This window comes from Rhizopus delemar, genomic scaffold (assembly GCF_000149305.1).
Source record: "Rhizopus delemar RA 99-880 supercont3.9 genomic scaffold, whole genome shotgun sequence".
Lineage (NCBI taxonomy): Eukaryota > Fungi > Mucoromycota > Mucoromycetes > Mucorales > Rhizopodaceae > Rhizopus > Rhizopus delemar.
Genome location: NW_027137835.1, coordinates 705,185 through 724,539, shown reverse-complemented (window position 1 = coordinate 724,539; position 19,355 = coordinate 705,185). Strand labels below are relative to the sequence as shown.

Below are 19,355 nucleotides of genomic sequence, written 5' to 3'. Positions count from 1 at the left end.
ATATTTGTGTGTTCTTGAATGACATAATTGCAAGCACAGAAACCGAGAAAAAGAGCAAATTGAAACGCCAGTTTGATTGAGACAAAGCATATCTTCTCGGTCTTCACAAGTCAAAATTGTCATCATCAAAGGTCCATTCTTTCAATTTTGTGATCAATCAACTGTACAACCCTTCTGGATTGCTCTGTTTGCTTCCAGTTGTTTCCACTGGTGGTTGAGACTTGCTCGGTGCTGGTAGAAGCTCGGTTGGTTCCGGTGGAGGACAAGGATGAGTTGTCTCGAGAAAACAGATTGCTGGTTACTCCTCCGTATGACAAGAGAAAGTTAACAGTTTATCAAAGCCGCTTTACAATTAGCTTTCGTTATTTCTAGATTAAGAATAATAACCTTCTATCAGCAGCAGCAGATATAAATAGCAAGTATCAAAAATAACAATGAAAGCAGCAGTAGAGCTTATAAGGACATGATAGTGAGCAGAAAGTGCGCAACTGGAGACAGATGAGATGATGTTGTGGAGATGATTGCCTTGATTTTTTGATAATGTAGAACAGTTCCTTTCCCCAAATTGGTTATTAAAATGAATGAGGTCTACTTTGACGTTTTTTTCATTGTGATCTATTTCGTTTGTTTATTTCAAGTTTTTGATGAGAATGACATGATATTCCGTTCTATAGGAACAAACAAGGCGATCTGTTCTAGTTTATCTTTTAAATTTGTTTGATATGGGGACCTTGATATATTTTACCTTTTCATAACATAACTATGGATCAAACGAGTCATTATAGACATGCTCTTGTTACCGTTCTTCTTTATGAGTGATGTCTTTGAAGTTGACCACTTTGCAATAGCAACAACCTAAAGAAAAGCAAAGGTATTCACATTTAAAAACCATTCTAGTCACCATTCGCATAAGTTGTAGGTGAACTAACTTATTGGCTAAAGAAATGAAACAAACAAGATTGTAATCCTAATTGGGAAACTAACTTCATTGATTTGATGATTGTTTCAGTATGCTCAAGTGAGGTGACTTTTTGATATTTTCATGAGAATAGTTCGCTCTTCTCTGATGTAAACTTGTTGTAAGGGGGATTTCTATGTCACGGGCAATATCTTTAATGTCTTTGGCAAAACGAGAAAGTATCAGTTCAGGGCATGTGAGAACCAAAAGGTTGTTGTCACCACTACGACAAAGGTAGATGTATGAGCAGCTCTGGGTTACTGACGATAGCTCTGCAGAGTATAAAGTTGACTATGTTTTTGCAAGTTTTTCCAATTTCTTTAAAGATAGGCATTTTAGAGCGTCTCTAAATGCCCTTCCCCACTTTTTGAGCAGCTACAAAGAAACCAAATACTAAATCTAGTTTTGTTTCTTAGAGGTTGAGTTAAGTGAGATGACATGATCATATAAATTACTTTAATCTTCCTGTTATATTTAATATTTCAAGAATATCACTGTATAACATCTTGTCGATAGTCAGTGATATAACCCCATAAAAGAATATGGATCATTCTATCCACACGAGTATTTCTAGTACGACCAAATGAATACAACTCTCACTGGTTATGATCTGATTCAATCCAACTACGGATAACAAAAACATATCATTTTTTTTTCCAAGAATGAATTTAAATTGCCTTTTGTTCATAGCAATAACAGAAAAAGGAGAAAACTGACAACATCATCATTGTATTTAAAACAGCCCTGATCACAGCACATGTTTGTACAGTTTACAATTGTAATACTCAATCTTTTGTATTCTTCCCATATGTCAATAATACAATGATGACTGATTGATTCACAAAAACTTTAGAAATAGAGGATACCTCTCAATTTAAAAAACCGTCTATGGGTGTCACGACTCTTGTATTTTATATTCAATTCATTTTTGAATGAATTGAAATGTAAAAAAAAAAAAAAATTGAAATTTGAAAATGATCTTCAGACTCAACTACAATCGTTTCGTTTTAAGGCTCGTAATGATTTAACTTTGAGAATTCAAGTAGTCCACTGCACCCCCTTTTTTTCATACCATTTTATTCTCGTTGAATGTCTATACCCACTTTTAGTCCTCAAGTTGAATACCAAACTTTACTTAAAGACATGAGGAAAAGCACTATTCATACGCCAAATACAACCTAGAGCTTTCTGCAAACTTTTGTAAAGTAGTGTCTGTAAAAGTTCAAACTGAATTGTAGCTAATCCAAAACGATAGACCATAAAAGGAATCTGTTTGTAAATAATTAAAAACAGATCGTCTCTAAGATTTTGTTGCATGTACATGTCTCGTTTTGTATGAATTGAAACTTCTGAGTATGTATTACATCAGACATTGGTTTTACAGAGAAAAATAAAAGTGATGCTTGCAACCAACAAAACGAGTATGTTTATAACAGATGTCATAGTTTCCTTGTTTTTACTCATTTCAACATGTGATTTAATTTTGTGTAATAAAATGATGTCCAAGTAGACGTATGAATTGAAAGTGTATTCTTGATATCAACCTATTCTCCGACCTCTGACTGAATGCAAGTTAAATTTGCATAAATCAAATGAATAAAAATTAGAAACAATCAGAGCAAAATAGCAGAAGGAATAGGATGATCTGGTTCGTTTTGGAATTGAGTCCATCTGGTTCCTTCAATCTATCGTTAGGGGTTTTATTGTACGTTTGGCACTGACGTAAGAGTATGACAGATACTTGACACTTTTTATAGCATTCATTGTGTATAAAGCATGTATACAGAATACACAAGACATCAAATGATTTTAAAGAAAAAGAACATCTATCCCGGCTTTTGACAAAGGGTAACCATGACGTGCCTTATGAAAAAAAAAAAAAAAAAACACGGTGGGGTTTCATCCCACCTCGGGTCACTTGTCGGTGCAATGATATAATTTTTTTTTTATCCGCTTTAAAAGAAGAAAAAAAAAATGAAAGGTGTATTTAGAGTATTTTTCTTTTGTTTAATCCTTGTTATTCAAAAAGAATGAAACTGACTGCTGCCGTTCTGACATTAATGGCTGTAGCTGTGGCTGCATTAGACGGAGGTATCATTCGAGCTCCCATCATTCGAAATCATGACCCAAGCTATGCACTCGAGTTTGCAAAGAAAAGATATCAGCATTTGTCAAGAAGAAGGTTTGATAAAAGGGATACATTCGACGCAAGCTTATACAATGATCAAGGTTCTCAATATTTGATCGAAGTCAGCATTGGTACGCCTGGTCAAAAATTCATTGTCACTCTGGACACTGGAAGGTAACAAACCATCATTTTTTTTTTTTTTCATTGGCTCATGCCTCTATCTCAGTGCTGACTTGTGGGTGCCATCAAATCAATGTCCGTCCAATGCCTGTCCGTTTTCCCGATTTGATTCTTCCAATTCTTCCACATTCAAATCATTGAATGCCCCATTTGGTATACAGTACGGTATTGGTAGTGTCAATGGTACTTATGCGACAGATACTGTATCCGTGGGTGGCGCTAGTATTAATAACCAACAATTTGGTTTGGCTACTTTTACAAAGGACATTTTGTTACCCAATTCATCACCGAATTCTTCAGGCAGGAACTCGACTCAAATCGAAGCCAACGGTATCCTCGGCCTTGGTTATCCTTCTCTTACCCAATCCAACAGTCAAGGAGATGGTGCCTACAATCCATTCGTTTTCAATTTGATGGCACAAAATATCATCACGGACCCCGTCTTTTCAATTTACCTCAATAGTATCACTGCAGTAGGTTGGTCGGGTGAAATCATCTTTGGTGGTGTGGATCAAAGCAAGTACGAGGGCCAACTGGTCTATTTGCCTGTCGCAGGCCTCCGAAGCAGACGGTCTGGCCCACTTGGGGGCAATAACAGCCGATATTATTACTGGATGGTCTACGGCCAAGGACTGGGTGTACGCAATGGGACGCATGGATCGAATCCTTACTGGCGTCTACGGGAGATGGGCGCCTTCATCCTTGATACCGGCACGACGTTGACCTACTTGCCTACCTCCGTTGCGACCGAGATCGTCTCTGCTTTTGCTGGACCTGATGGATACTCGCTTGATCGTTCCTCGGGTGTGTTTGCCGTCGACTGCGCTACGGCCAACAGTCCGGCCAGGTTCGAGTTGCAAATGTCCCAATCGAGTGCAAACAGTTCCAACCCTGTCATCCTGAGCGTCCCTGCTTCTCAACTGGTCATTCCTCTCGATACCAATGATCCATCGACCGCCTCTGCCTGTATGTTTGGTATCGCTCCCTTGGGTGGATCCGGCGGGATTGGATCCAACATGTACCTCGTCGGGGATTCTGTACTTCGCTCGACTTACATGGTCTTTGACATGCGACAGAATCGGGTCGGTCTGGCGGCAAGCAAAGGGGTCGGAGGACGTGTGAGTTCGGTGAATGGTACGTCCACGTCCAACACGTCCGATACGTCCAGCACAAGTCGGTCGATACATGACATTAACTTTAAAGTCACCTTGGCTGCTTTGATTCTCACCGCACTCACGATGTCATCTTTATAAAACCCATGTAGAGTTAATTATGTAAACTAGAGAAACTATTTATGAAATTCTTAATCTATAAATAAAAACACCATTCAGCATTTTTCATTTTTTTTAATTCTCATGGATTTTATTTTCTTTTTCCTCCCTTTTTTTTGGTTGTTGTATGTGAAACTTGGTGATGACCAATGTGTGTATCATTGAGAATTTTCTTTTTGACTTGTTTCTCTTTTATAAAAAAAAAAAAAAGCTTAATGATCACATATTCTATTCTCCAATAGAATGTCAGTAACAAGTTGATTGAAAAATGGTTTTGTTTTATTTTCTTGTATGAAATCAATTAAAGCGAGAATGACAAAAAGAGTTCATTACTGTTTCTTGTTATAAACAGGATATTTAATATCAGATGTAAAACAGTTGATTTTGAATCGGAATTTATTTAAAAAAAAATCAGCACTACGACATCATCATCCACGTTTTAGGAAGGGTTACTGACGGATGAAATTATCCTCTTCCTACCTTGCAAGTTAAAACAGATTGTTTTATTCCATCCTAAAACCAGGAAGCATGTTATGTTTGAAACAGATAGAACAACATGATTCAACACTGTGTGAAAATAAATATTGAACATGAGCAGCTGGCATGATTTGCTTATGAAAAATGTAATTTTCTATTTTATGTTATAGAAACAATGAACTCTAATAAACAATAACAACTCACATTTGTCTTTATTTGACCAACTGAGACTCTACACGATGATTAATAATAGTAAATGTTTTACATCCTTTCTCTTCCTTCTCTATTTTCTAGCTTATAAAAGTGGAATTGATTCAATCAGTGTATGCTAATAACAAGAGCTTTGTATAAAAAATTAGATGGCTAATTATAAGAGGGGGGGATGTAAGAACGTTTCTGGCTCACTATCATGACTTGTCAAAGTAGATGTATACATGCTTTTATCAAAGTTTGCACTCTAAAGTCAAGTTCATCTAATAAAATCCTGAAAGTTGAAGTCAAACTACGCTCTAAGCAGCCAAGTGAGGGGGATTTAAACGGACAAAAGGATACTCAGTCCAAAAAAAAATCATGCAAACTGTTTCACAAAACACTTGTATTCAGGGCAGCCAAGCAGATGAACAACATGAATAAAAGTGAGATGGAGAATGAATGCAAAAAAGATGACCATTTTTATAGGAAATGATAACCACATCAAGTATGCTTATTTATCATAAAAAAAGAAGAAATAAACAATAGACTTTTTATTTGGTATATTAAAGTTGTTGTTACTTGCTTTTTTTTTATATAAAATCTTTTTTTTTTTCCTCTCTTTTCTTGTCCTTTTTCTTTCTTTCTCTTTGTTTGATATCATACCAATCGGAGAAGTTGAAACGATGAATCCGTGGCAGATATTTGCTCAAGAAGGTAAGTCAAAGAAAAAAAAAAAAGAAAAATGATACAAACCCACTCCACTTGTTCTTATTGACACAGCACAAACCGGTTCATGTACGGTCTCTACCTGTCCAACTTCTAACGCGTCTGTCACTTCCGAATATCCAACAGCCACAGATCCCCCTTCTTCATGGCACAATGAAGAACGCGATCTACTTGGCTTTGAAGACATAGGGAATCCAAACACATCCGATACCAGTATGCCTTGGCGTCATGTCATGAAAAACAAACAAGAAGAAAGTGAGGCCCGTGTGACGATGGGTCTTTATCCTTTACCATCCAATAAGATGGATCCCAAGGAAAGCATATACAGTGCCTCTCGCGATCCGTCAGGTTTACCACAGACTCCATATGCTCAAGCACCTTCCGATCCTCATCGTCCCTTTATTCCTCACGCTACCGTTCAACCCAACCGGTCACGTGAAGAGAGTGAGGATAGTCATCAAACGGCCACAGACCAACCTTCTTGGCTCTTGGACGTCATAGATGAAACGCTAGCGTCCGTACAGCTTGTGGACGATGAAGATCCTATTGTAAGATACACCAAGGATGAGATGCATGAGGCCCAAAAGAGGGTGAATGCAGCATGTCACAAAGAAGGAATTCAAGCAGGCCAGTTGATCCACATGTTTATCGCTTTGGAAAAATCCGCTGCGGATGAACAGTATCGTCAGAGAGAAAGAAGATATCACAACACGTATTATACACGCTCGCGATCCTACACTGGTCACGATCATGCTACGCGAGACTATCGAAAAGAAGGAGAGAGGAAAGGGGAAGGATGCGAAGGCGAGTGGGTTCAGAGCGATGTGATCTGCATTGGCTGGGCTGATTATCATGACAATCCAAGTGACGTTGAAAGGAAAGTAATCTTTGTTCCTATCCGAGCACCCAAACATGTGCCTGAAGACGCACAGAACCACGGATTTCAATCTGGGGTTCCCATCATGTCAGCCGCAAGTCCCTTGTTGTGCTTGAGCTGCAAATGGTATGCAGTGATTTGAGAAAGACAAAGAACCAAACCTGATACTTTTTTTTATGCGATTGAAAATAAAATAGCCTGCTCTGTTCTTATTGACATACCGTAGGAGCATGTTTTTATGAAAGTAAGCCTTTATGTGTGTTTTTTTTTTTCTTCTACCTGTGAGGCGTAAGCACTGAAATAATATATAGGAAAAAAAAAAAACTTACAGACTCCGCATGGAGTTGTATGCCCTCTGGTTCTTTTTTTTTTTTCCTGCCTTTTTTTTTTTTTTCTTTCTAGTGTGTGTTGCAGAAAAGATGAAGTTGGTTCGGTAAGCAAAAGAGAGCTGAATGAACTGAATAGGGAATTGAACCTGACTGTTAGATTCTTGATGAAGTTAAATAATGAAACTGTTTCAGTGGAAATGAAGAATGGTACTGTTGTTCACGGTACGATTACAGGTGTCGACATGAGCATGAACACTCATTTGAAGACTGTGAAAATGACCATCAAGAATAGAGATCCCGTCAGCTTGGATTCATTAAGCATTCGTGGCAACAACATTCGTTGTGTTATTTTGCCCGATAGTTTACCACTCGATACACTGTTGATTGACGATGCACCTAAATCTAAAAAGAAGAAGGATGGTAAACACACCGAGTTTTGAATCACTCTTTATTTCTAAAAAAAAACTTTCTGTAGACGACGCTGGACGTGGACGTGGACGCGGCATGTCGCGTGGACGTGGTACCCGTGGTCGTGGAAGACGTTAGGACAGTTCAGGGAGGATATAGATTAGGGGAGGAATTATTTTTTATTATTACAACGGCTATGTCCTTGGATACGTTCATGTCTTCTTAAAGCATCTAATCGAGTAAACTTTCGATCACAATCAGAACAATAAAAGAAGGGTCTATTTTTTAGATGAATCATTTGATGCCTTGATAGATCGTAAGACCTTCGAAATGCCTGTCGACACATTCTCCCTGTGGCTGGGTCAATAACATGCTTACATGTAAAAGGAGTCTCGTTATGAAGGAGTAGTGTGGGTGAGGTCATCCTTCTCTTTTTACAGTACGGAGATGGATAAAAGGGTGGAATGGATTCGATGATGGTCGAGAGCCGTGGGAGATTGATCGGGCTCGATGGTTTCTTTATGTCTAGTGGTTCATCACTGAGAGATATGCCGGAATCCTTTCGATGGTAGTGATAGGTGGGTTGTGCAAGACAGATGGGTTGATGCTGTATCTTTTTGTGTAGTTCAATTTCAAAATTAGTTGTTGTCGAATTGAGTGCGTTCTGAAGGTCGATGTCATCTTGAATCCTGTATGAAACATTGTTTCTTTTCATGGTGATGTCATAATCTTTTAGATTTTGAATTTCATTCTATAGTACATGATTAGCACACTTGGGCTTATTTATCTCTAGGTGCGTACCTTGGTATGTAAATATATTCTGTGGACAAGATCGTTTAACTGTACTGTTTGATAAGGTTCCTTCAAAAGACATAAAGAAAAGTCAAGTAATGGTTGATCTTGTACTCGGACCCTTTTTTTTTTAGTTAGTAGCTAATTGATCAATTTTTTTTTTCTTACGGTTTACCTAAATCGATGTTCTTTTGTCATCATTTTTGCAAAGAAAAAAAAAAAAGGAAAAAAAAAAGCAAGAATATATATGTCTATTGATATATAAGCATATAATGAAGGAGAATTCTATAATCTAGGGACCTTGTTCTTTTACAAAGGAAAAATGTGGCAAAATAAAAAAAAAAGGTTATTTTTGCAGTAATTCAGGGAAAAAGAAAGCTTCATTAATTATCAAGGAGTAAGCGGGAGAGTGAGAAAAGAATCGGGGAGCTGAAGAAAAAAAAAAAACCAAATCAACAGGAGAAAATGAAGACAATAGATGATGATTTAAAACGCCCTTTTTAATAACATCTTTTCTCTAAAATAAGCTCTAGTGTGGCTTTCTTGTCTATAAGGAGTCCACTATTTTAGCCACAATGTAACAAAAAATACAAAATTAAATATTACAAAAAAAAAAAAAAAACAATATACAAAACAGGATTACTTGTTAAAGGAGAGATGAATGGGGAACCTTTCATATCTCTTTGAGTCAATTTCATTTGAGGGTGGAGTTGCCCAAATGATTTGCGAGACTCTAAAAGAATCATCCTATACACATGTATAAATATCATATTTGTAAAAACAGAAATTAGACTCACGTTTAAAAAGGGTGTGTCGTCTTTTACAAGTTTTAGTCTAGATCGATTCAATTTTAGCTTTATGTATTCATCAAACACCAAGATTTCAGGGTCTTGATCTGGTTTTAACAATCGATCAGTAATGAATTGAGTAAACATCTGTGAGCCACTTAGATGTGAAAGGAATTCCTATACAATTTCATTAGCTCCCAGAAAAAAAAAAGGAGGGAGAGAGGTTACATACTCTCGAGTCTTTATCAGAATGCTTCAAGAATTTTTCTTTAGAGAAATACAGTGGCTTGATTCTACCTGAGCTGGTTGTGTTGGAAGCTGTGATGGTTGATGAAGAATGATCATCCAAGTGATCTACGAATCCCGTTCGATAGTTATATAAAAGGGAAGCAAACATGCGGATAAAGGCATTCTGAATCTTTTGTTCATCAAAGCAACTTGGCAAACAGGGATGAAGAATTTGGTCGGTACAGTTATCGTGCGTCACCAGTTGACATCCTATTCCAGATGGTAAGTATTGTCTACTGATATCGATAGCTAGAATTACCTTGACAGCACATAAACATCCGAGGTCTTCCATCTTCAACTACCACTTGTTTACCACACACACATCGGTAGCCTTGGAAACGATCTAATTCAGAACTAAAAATCTCTGCCATAATGTGCCCTTCCATATGCTTCACACGTCGACGCACTTGATTATAGTAATAAGGATCAAACTCATGTGTCGGATGAGGTGCTGACACAGATATACGTGGTGATGGATGTGTGGTTTCTTGTTGAAATACAGCCATGGGTTTAGACATGAATGTAGAAATCCTGTTCTTTGTCATCTATCGATATTTGCTTAGTATAAATGTGTAGGGAACCTAAGTAGTCTTACATCGCCTTGATCAAAACTAAAGGAGGTGTTTCCATTTCCTTTAAGAGGTGGCTCTGACTGTCGTTGTCCTGCCTTTCTGTATGAATGATGGCCATTGCTGGTAGGATTAGCAGCTGTAATAGGCATGGAAACACGTTGCTGATGTGATTTAAGGGATGAGTTGGACATAGACGGTCGGATGGGACTCACAGGTGCGCTTTGTAAAGAGGTAGTGGAAGAAGATGCATAATTGTTTGAGAAGAAGGCTGAACCAGGAAACTGGGGTAAATGAGGCATGCTGGATTCATCTTCATAAGACGTGTTGCTGCTACTTGAACTTTGTGTGCTAATGTTGCTACTTAGTCCAAAAGGATTAGACATGAATGACGTAGGATTGGATATAAATGAGGTCGTGTTGGACCAAATGGAATTGGTATCTGAACTTTCAGAGTCTCGAGGCAATCTGGCCGGACTTACATAAGTATCGGTCGTTTTGGACCGGTTACAACGCAGAATGAGTTTTCCTTTGGGAAACGTATGTTGAACAGGGAGCGGTACACCATACGGTATTTTGCAACGTGTATGGAGTGGTGCATACTGTTCAAGCGCTACTTGAAGCTTACGCCTCTGTCGATCGGGAAGTGGCATGGATCTTTGACTCTGATGCATTGTGTTGCTATCAATGTTGACAATACAAGCCTATTATTCAATTTAATTTTTTTTTAATTTTCAAACAAGAAATGCCATTTACGTCATCCGGTGCATGGTCATCCAGTTCAGCCATAGTACCTTGAAAACCAACCATGTATGGAACAGGAGCTTGTAAACATGTCAATAATCTCTCGGGTAAAACAGGAATATATACAAATTGCCAGTAAAAGGGGAATAATAAATAACGGAATGATTCACATGCAAGAGAAAGCATGCCTGTATGCTTGGATAAAAACACAACTTTTCCTTCGGCTAATAAATTCTACAGATCACTATGAGCTTACAAGTATGAGTGACACGAGTACACCGTTACCTCTAAAACAACAAGAATTAAATGGGGTGATAGAGCGCGAAATAGTGGATAGAGTGAAAACTACTCTGAATGTTAGTTCTAGTTGTCATTATTGTCTTGCTTACGTTTTTTAATATAGGAACTTGATTGATAGGTGGTCGAGAAAAGAAAAGAGGTCTTGAATTAATGGTTAAACCAATTTCGAACCTTCCAGGTGGTGGTAAAGGTACCTCATCAATTAAATTTACAATGGCACTAGTACCGATGGATAAGTTTACTTTTTTTTTTATGCCAAAGATTTTTATATACCTTTTGATATCAATCGTAGGCTTATCGTGTCTATAACCACTGACACCTACAACATTATCCAACACAATTCGAAGCCAATCTCCATATAAATCAATCCAAGGCATTCTTCCCAACAAACCAATACTCTTGGGCACCCAAATTTGTTGCGCATCACATATACCCATCTTTACAGGCTCTAGTAGCTCTCTATATAAATCTATATTCTCTTGACATGCTTTCACTTGTTCTTCTATAGCGCCACTTAAATAATCCTTTTTTGCTTGTGCCAACTTTTCTTGTTCGGCTTTGATCTTTTCTTGCAAGTGTTGGGCATATTCAACTGTACTTGGGGGTATATTGGCAGTGACCCATTCTTGAATGGTTTTGTTGACAGGTTCATGTAGTTTGAAGGTTAATTTTTCGTAAAATACAATACATGATCCATACACTGTCGATCCATTTTCATCTGTCATTACCTACATAACGCATGAGTTTAGGATGGGAACGATGATTATCTACTTTACAAATGAATGGTGTTTTTCTGGTGGTGGAGATTCACCATAAAACAGGGATATATCTTTAGGAAAGCAAAACTATCAAAGGGTCAATTCCCTATTTCTTTTTCATTTTTCTTATGCTTTTTACCATGGCAGCATAAGCAGGAAATGGTTCTTGCTCACAATAATTTGTATTCGGATAACGCATCAACACAGTCGGTGTATATTTTAATTCAAGCGGATTAGGTGCTTTTTTCTCTTCCAGCAGCTTTTTCCCTTCATCTTTTAAATGTTAAACAGGTTTTGCATAAACGCAGCTTTACCTATTTTTGGATCGGAAGGACTTCTCCATTTTCTGGTATTTGCTCTGTGAATCCCCGTTTTCTCACTTTCGCTTCTTTTGTATCTTTCGTGAACAACAGCAATCACATTATCACGAGCAATATCTCTTTCTTTGTCAAAGTTATCAATCACATGCTGAACATGGTCTAATACACCCAATAGTGAATTTTGTTCTTTGTCTGGAAAAGATGCCAGTGGAGTAGGATCTGAAATCACAGTTTGAATGCGAGGACGATTCAAGTTGTTAAGGGCCCTTTCTTGTTGTTGATAATAAACACTATCGTTGTCACTTAATTGTTGATGCTTTCTGGCATTTTCTAAAGTGGGTACAATGTGTTCATCGTGCAAGCCTGCAATAAAGAAATAGTCTGCTACTCTTGATGCAGACACAGAACTATGTGACATATTTTTGTATATAAAAAGAAAAAGAAGACTATATTTATTATGATTGCAGTGTTGGATCAAAAAATTTAAAAAACCACTTTGTGACTCTACAAAAAAGAGAGATAATGACGTATTGCAGCAATTCTATACACAAAGTACATGTACCAATCCTCGCTTTCCTCGTTTTCACTGAAGACTGTGCCTTTCTTTTCAGCAACATCAAAATTAAGTGCAACACTAATTTATATAGCGCGCATGTAAGCATCTCTTATTCGCCAAGATCAGATTTGCCTTCTATGTGGCACGTGCTTAAATATATTTTTTTTTTTGTAAAAGGAATTTGTTCAAGTGCTGTACTAGGTTGGGACACAATTAAAATCATGTCTACTATTCTCACAAGTTTAATAAAGTCAACACATAAAAACTACAAGCTAGCGCAACATTGATTTCTAGAGAGTGTACAGTCAGTTCTGGAAATATTGTCCCTTTTTTTCCAAAATTTTGTCGGAAATTGATTACTCAAATTAGCAGGTTTGTTGTTACTTAATTTCGTAACTGTTTTCCCAAACTGTCGTTTTAGACTAATTCAGTTTGTCGTTTTCGTACAGTCGTTCCAACACCAAAGGACGGCATTTATTCTCTCAAAGGACGGGTTTCTTTTCCCTGAAGTTCACTATCTTTAACAATTTTTGTTTATTGAGTGTTGATTTAAATATGCTTCTCATTTAAGTACTTTTCAAAAAAAAAAAAAAGTCCACAGAATACTGTAAAAATGCATGGAGATGATTGGGAAGGACAGAATTACAAGCTTCAGTAATTCGTGTAGCTAGGTCCTCCTTGTCCTCAAACTTACTACGCTTGACTTTGTTCTTAAATATCGCCCAAAACTGCTCGATTAGGTTGAGCTCTGGAGAATAGGGTGGAAGATAAATAGGCTTATAGCCTCTCCTAGTTATAAGTTCATCTATTTTTTTTTGGCAGTATGAATAGGCGCATTGTCCATAACTATATAACGGCCCTTCATCCCATCTATAGTTTTCTCAAGAAATACAAGGTAATGGCCAGTAACAGTACCTCTAGGCACAGACTTTTTGTTACTAGTAGGCGCTTTTCTTTTGCGATTATAAAAATCGATCTTGATGCGCTTGGACCATTCCTCTTGGGGGCTTTGAAGCTCCATGGATACAACAAATTTAGAGGAAATGGCTCCCAGAATCGTTTGAGATCCTGCTCTCGTAGAGGAAGTGATTGCAATAGCTGGTTTTCCTTTTTTAGCCGAACCACCTGAAGGTCGCATGTTGATATTGAAAGCAGATTCATTTACAAAAGCGCTGTTTTCAAGATAACTCATATCTGTTGCAGTCCATTGTTTGACCCAAGCCAGTCAATTACTAATCTTGGTACTATTGTTTCTAGCAACCGGTTGAAGCGTTACGTGCTTGAAAGAAAGATTGCATTCAGTCTTCAAGAAGTTATGAACAGTACTCTTTTTAATACTTAAGTCTGCAAAGTTGTGAGTGAGAGAATCAGCTGCGTCAGTCATCGAAAAAATTAAGTGAGTTTTATGCTCTGGTCCTAGCTAAGGCTTTGGTCTAGTAACCAAGTTTGTCTGCTTTCTAAAATATTCCAGTCCTTATCTTCTATAAATCTCTTAACCCACTTTTGAGCCGTTCATTCGGCAATACTGTCAGCTAAGCGATCAGACTTGACAATATTGAAAAGCTTAATTCTATTCATGTATACAAAAAAAGTTTTTGTTATTATACACCTTTCTCTGCAGTTTAACTGTATTTGCAATCTCCTCCATGGTTGCATCTAACTCCAAGCCAGGCTCCTGCTCACTTTCTTGTATTTCACAGTATTGTCTAATATGAGTTAGGGTTGTCAAGTAGAATTAAGTTACATTGTTTTCCCAGTCCATGGCATTATGCAAAATGTTTGTAAATCTTCTCAAAATTATTGCTAGACACTTCTCAAGAGGCTATTAAAGAAACTTTAACGTACAATGTACAGTAGTTCATACTATGACCATTTTGACCATTTCATAAGCTGTAAGGTGAAAAACACGTCATCAAAGTTAATATTATCCAATCAAATTTCGTATGTTTTATATACCTCTTAGAAGTCTGTGTGTGCTTGAATAACTTACGTCATCATCAAAATCCTTATTTTAAGCGAACATTCCCCCCCTTAAACTTTACATTTTTATCGTAATGAATAGTTGGGATCTGGGGCTATCTTGTAACTCACGTAATACCTGAATGTTGCAATACTGTGCTTCGGCGCGAACATGAGCATTAAGCTTGTGGGATACCTGAATGTCGCGGCATTGTACTTCAGCGCGAACGATCAAGGGATACCTGAATGTTGCGTTTTCCTCTACTGGGTCTTCGTACTTCAGCGCGAACTTGATAGAGTTTCAAGTTTGGGATCTGGGGGTTGGGAATAAATGATCTCCACTTTCTCATGGTTATTCCTATAAGTAGAAGCTTGTTGCTTTGAAACGAAAAGAGACCCCTGTAGGAGACATTGTTATATCGTAGTATTATAATAACTATATATACGTCTATTTTTATAAGCTATTGAAATAATGAAATAATTTGCTCAACGAATGTTGCTCTGATACTGTTGATGAAAAAAAAAAGGCACAAATGACCAGCAAACCAGCAAGGCCACAGAGACAATCGGTCGAATATCAATACCTGTTTTACCACAAACTGGTATTAGAGAAAGGAATGGAAAAAAAAAGAAAACAATAAAAAAAGAACAATAGAAAATAAATCTTACTGTCGTCTCTTTGTTTCTTTTTGTTTTTTGTTTTTGCTTTTGTAGTAATTGTGACAGTAGGATGGCATAAATAAAGAAAGGAACAGGGTATAAGGACAGAACGGCATAGGCTATAAGGACGGAAAGGTATAGGAGGTAAAAGAATGTATGATATTTGAGGATTGGTAGAAACAGTAGGAATGTTTAAAGATAGGGGAGCATAAGACATGATGGTATCAGCTAATAGTCTTCAGGAGTTTTTCTTTTGTTGCTGCTGACATAACAAGGAGGGAAAAATAGCAAGTCATTGTCATTATCCAAACAAACAAAATTCGATGCTTCTTTAATGGTATTCATGGTACCTTTGACAATTTGCGCTGCATTGAAAACCAGCTTCAAAACAAAAGGAAGAAGACGGGGGATATCAGCCACCGTTTCAGGCAAGCGCAGTCGTTTTGATCGAGTGATCAAAGACGTTGAGCCTCTAAATGTCATTAAAAGAGCAGTCAAGTTTAAACCTATTACATAAATGAGACGATTATTCTTTGATTTTTCTTTTTCCCCTTTACCGCTAATCATGAAGCCAACAATCTTAATGCCGCTCATATTGATGCCGTACTGTCGCGATATTTGAAGAGCGAAGTTCTTCATCATTCTTGGCACCTTGATGCCTACTTCATTTAGTTCCTTTGTGCCATGAGAGCCACTATCGGCAAGTCCGAGCTCAAGACATGCGAGCTCATTGGAACCGCAGTAAAAACAGAGATCTGCATGTTCACCAGAAGTCTTTCTTTCTTCCTGGTATATGCTGCCAATCGTTCGCATACTGTTTCTATGCTGGGAAGAAGCAAGACTTTCATTACCTCTATATATTAGCGGAAGTACGTTAGTTCTAACAATGTATTTAAAACACAATATATTGTATTTGATCATACGTCACACAGGTCGTTTCAGTCAATCTCTTCGATTTCTTAATGAAGCCGAAAATATCTTCCAAAAGACCCTGCTCCGTTGAAGGCATCTTCAAGGTGGCATCATTTTGATCCATGAATAATAATACATAGTCAATAACAGCCTGCTTCAACCAGAAACACCTGTGGATCTTTGACCGGGTGTACGGTAATTGTACTAAACTCGTCATAAATATCACTTGAACAATACTGATAATTGAGAAAATAATTAGAACATGTTTAAGTGTTAACATGGAGTTTTATAAACTTACTTTCTTGTCCAATTTGCACAATATTTCTTTCAAATAATCAGGCAATGGTTCATTGAGGGCGTTATCATAGCAAGTCGATGTTTTTTCAAAATTTTCTTGCTTCATGTGATCTTTCCAAATGCCATCAGATAAGTCAACAATGTATGAATGCGAGGTACTAAGACAGTAAAATAGCAACTCAAAATTTATCGACATTCCAAACTTTCATTTTATCTTACATAAATACAACAGTCGCTCTATTTAAGGGTGTCTGATTTAAGGGTATTTTCTATTTATGGATGTATTTCTAAAGAACGGCATAGGTCCCCAGCATAAATACCACTATACCACTATTCTATTTAAAGGTGCAGTGTAAATATTTTTTTGCCACTAAATAGAAAAATGTTTTATAACTAACTGTTTTTTGGAGCACTCTAACAATAAATTTTTTACTTTGTAAAATAAGGTCAAAGATCTGTTTACTCTTTTGACTTATTTAATTCAGCGGTGTAATTTACGATCAAGATCGTCCAAGGAACTTTGTACATGAGAATGGTTTCATAGGCTTCTCTCAACCGTTTCTTACACTCTACTATATCGACACACTGCTCATCTTGCTCTGTATTACCGATTTCTTCTGTTTCATCTATGTTGCCTTCTGCCGTTTCTTCATCATTAGTAGTACCTGTTGTATAACATACTATCATCTCGCTTTCATCTGCTTCAAGGTTCAACTGACTAACATCAGTAATTTTGTTGTCAAATTTCCTGGGGAGATCTGGGAGCATTCCATTTAGCTCGGAAGTAATATCCTCTTCCAATGGCAAAGCACTTGTTGGAGACTCAATTGGCTCAAAATCACAAATTGTTCTTTCTTTAAATGCCAATATTTTTGTGTGCTGCCAGCAGTTTTTTATTATTTTTGGCTTTACTTTAAGCCATGCATTAGCTAGAAAAAACATAGCCTGAGCTTGATCCATTTTGTAAACATTTGGATTATCCAACTTTTTACTGATATACAGACATAAAGCACAGTCGTACTGCTGGGCTTGGAAGTGCGCCTTAAAGTTGTTAGTAATTCCTGTGTATACAAAATATGAATGAGAAAACTGTAAAACAAAAAGACAGCTTATATAGCATTTTATCAACAAATAATAGGTTACCTGCATCAAGAGCCTGTAGCTTGCTAGTCGTGTTTGCTAGGAGAAATATCAATTTAATATTGTTGAGCGGAATTCTTATTTTATGAACGGACGCATTATCCAAAAGAAGAGCAATTTTTTGATTCTGTCTTCCAAAAGCAACATTTAACTTTTTCATGCAGGCTATGAAAATTTCAGTTGTCATCCAAGCATAGTAGAAAAATGGTATTCCATTTCATGTTTTTTTCCAATTGCAGCCATGGATAACAAGTCAGCTCTTGCTTTAAAACATTTGAAGCTCTTGTGTTATCCGATAACAATTGGCTGTCCTTTGTAAGTCCCATCCGAGTTACAGAGCCACCCAACTGTCAGAAGAGTTTTGCTTTTTTTAGGCCATCAAGCGACTCGGAACATATGGTTCTTCTTGGTGGTTTCTGGTAATATAAGCCTGTTGCATCAAAGTTCATGATATCTACAGGATCATATGGCTCAAGAAGTTCTTCTATCTTCCTCAACCCGTTCTGAATGTTTTCAGAAGTGGCGTCTACTGAGGCACTTTCACCATGCATTAGCCTGCGTTTTACTTTCAACTCGCTTAAAAAGTTTGGTGAGCCATCCAGAGGAAAATGAAATTTCACTTTTAGGGATTCTATACTTTACTCAAGCAATAGGTCTTACATATTGAAGGATTGAGTCTCGATTGACTGGCAGATTGTTATTGTTCATATCTGCAACAAACTTTACTATTTCATCATCAAGTTGAGGATAGCGTGTTGTTTTTAGACTTTTGCCATTATTGACAACATTAACATCACTATTTAACGTTTCAGCATTTTTGAGAATGTTTGATATAGTCTGTTGGGCAAGTGGTTGATCTAAATTGAATTTATTCTTAGCTCATTCATCTAATTCTGTTTGATTAAGCCGGCCAGTAGCATTTTGATCCAAAAGCTCAATTTTTTGAGAAAGAAAGGCGTACACGTTTATTATTAGACATTTTTTATAGATAGAATCTAAACAAAGAAAATAAATTTTGTTATGTCATATATTTATTCTCATCAAAATTACTTTGAGTCTACGACTCGTATATTATCCTTCCAGCAATTTTGACCAAGTCTTAAGCAAGTTTTGATTTGTTCTTACACAATTACCAAATCTATACCAACCGACAGTGGCCTATGTGGAAACATGTTGTACAAACATGTCTATAATGTAGCTACAATACATGTGAAGTGAGTTCAATTTTTTAACAGCTACAAATTTCGATTTAAGGGTGGATATTCCAAAAATTTTGGCTACCCTTAAATAGAGCGACTACTGTATTGACGACATTACTTAATATTACGATGAATGTTACACTACTAAATGATTTATAACCCAGCCTTTTATATTATTATGTCGTTTTCCTTTCCAAAGGTTTTACTTGTGGAATTCCTGTGTAGCCTATCAAGAATGAGTAAGGGGAGAGGAAGGATAGATGAGGGAAACGCGAGACACTTGATCAAACTAGACCAAAATGATATAAGGATCAAGATAAAGTAAGTAAATATCCTGATATGACTACTAATAATGAGAAGCAAGCTAAGGGAGACATCCAAAAAGCATATAGTACACATCGCCAAGAAAAATAGAAGTACAGCATAAATTTAAACAAGAAAGAATTTTTAACAATAAAATGCACTAGTACATTTAGGTATATTGTCCATAAGCAGAGTTGATTTATAGTAAATAATCTTTATAAAGC

General features: G+C 37.0%; 7 protein-coding genes across 7 annotated transcripts; 4 read left to right on the top strand and 3 right to left on the bottom strand.

Moving 5' to 3' along the window:
* Positions 1–3,018: 3,018 nt before the first annotated feature.
* Positions 3,019–4,519, top strand: RO3G_11353 (uncharacterized protein; the record flags this gene model as incomplete). The annotated part of the gene is made up of 2 exons (XM_067665937.1): positions 3,019–3,260; positions 3,313–4,519. 2 exons carry the CDS (start codon positions 3,019–3,021, stop codon positions 4,517–4,519), a joined length of 1,449 nt encoding a protein of 482 aa, XP_067522038.1.
* Positions 4,520–5,889: 1,370 nt separating this feature from the next.
* On the top strand, positions 5,890–6,951 carry RO3G_11352 (uncharacterized protein; the record flags this gene model as incomplete). Its single annotated transcript, XM_067665936.1, has 2 exons — positions 5,890–5,920; positions 5,987–6,951. The coding sequence occupies 2 exons, from the start codon at positions 5,890–5,892 to the stop codon at positions 6,949–6,951; spliced, it is 996 nt and encodes a 331-aa protein (XP_067522037.1).
* Positions 6,952–7,302: 351 nt separating this feature from the next.
* RO3G_11351 (small nuclear ribonucleoprotein Sm D1) lies at positions 7,303–7,684 on the top strand (the record flags this gene model as incomplete). Its single annotated transcript, XM_067665935.1, has 2 exons — positions 7,303–7,558; positions 7,614–7,684. The coding sequence occupies 2 exons, from the start codon at positions 7,303–7,305 to the stop codon at positions 7,682–7,684; spliced, it is 327 nt and encodes a 108-aa protein (XP_067522036.1).
* Positions 7,685–8,977: 1,293 nt separating this feature from the next.
* On the bottom strand, positions 8,978–12,523 carry RO3G_11350 (uncharacterized protein; the record flags this gene model as incomplete). Its single annotated transcript, XM_067665934.1, has 10 exons — positions 8,978–9,085; positions 9,136–9,303; positions 9,359–9,624; positions 9,674–9,959; positions 10,010–10,687; positions 10,740–10,961; positions 11,117–11,246; positions 11,301–11,755; positions 11,925–12,058; positions 12,100–12,523. 10 exons carry the CDS (start codon positions 12,521–12,523, stop codon positions 8,978–8,980), a joined length of 2,871 nt encoding a protein of 956 aa, XP_067522035.1.
* A 943-nt stretch (positions 12,524–13,466) lies between these two features.
* RO3G_11349 (uncharacterized protein) lies at positions 13,467–13,799 on the bottom strand (the record flags this gene model as incomplete). The annotated part of the gene is made up of 1 exon (XM_067665933.1): positions 13,467–13,799. One exon carries the CDS (start codon positions 13,797–13,799, stop codon positions 13,467–13,469), a length of 333 nt encoding a protein of 110 aa, XP_067522034.1.
* A 1,709-nt stretch (positions 13,800–15,508) lies between these two features.
* RO3G_11348 (uncharacterized protein) lies at positions 15,509–16,316 on the bottom strand (the record flags this gene model as incomplete). The annotated part of the gene is made up of 3 exons (XM_067665932.1): positions 15,509–15,786; positions 15,838–16,133; positions 16,204–16,316. The coding sequence occupies 3 exons, from the start codon at positions 16,314–16,316 to the stop codon at positions 15,509–15,511; spliced, it is 687 nt and encodes a 228-aa protein (XP_067522033.1).
* A 1,554-nt stretch (positions 16,317–17,870) lies between these two features.
* On the top strand, positions 17,871–18,162 carry RO3G_11347 (uncharacterized protein; the record flags this gene model as incomplete). The annotated part of the gene is made up of 3 exons (XM_067665931.1): positions 17,871–17,944; positions 18,004–18,048; positions 18,090–18,162. 3 exons carry the CDS (start codon positions 17,871–17,873, stop codon positions 18,160–18,162), a joined length of 192 nt encoding a protein of 63 aa, XP_067522032.1.
* Positions 18,163–19,355: the final 1,193 nt, after the last annotated feature.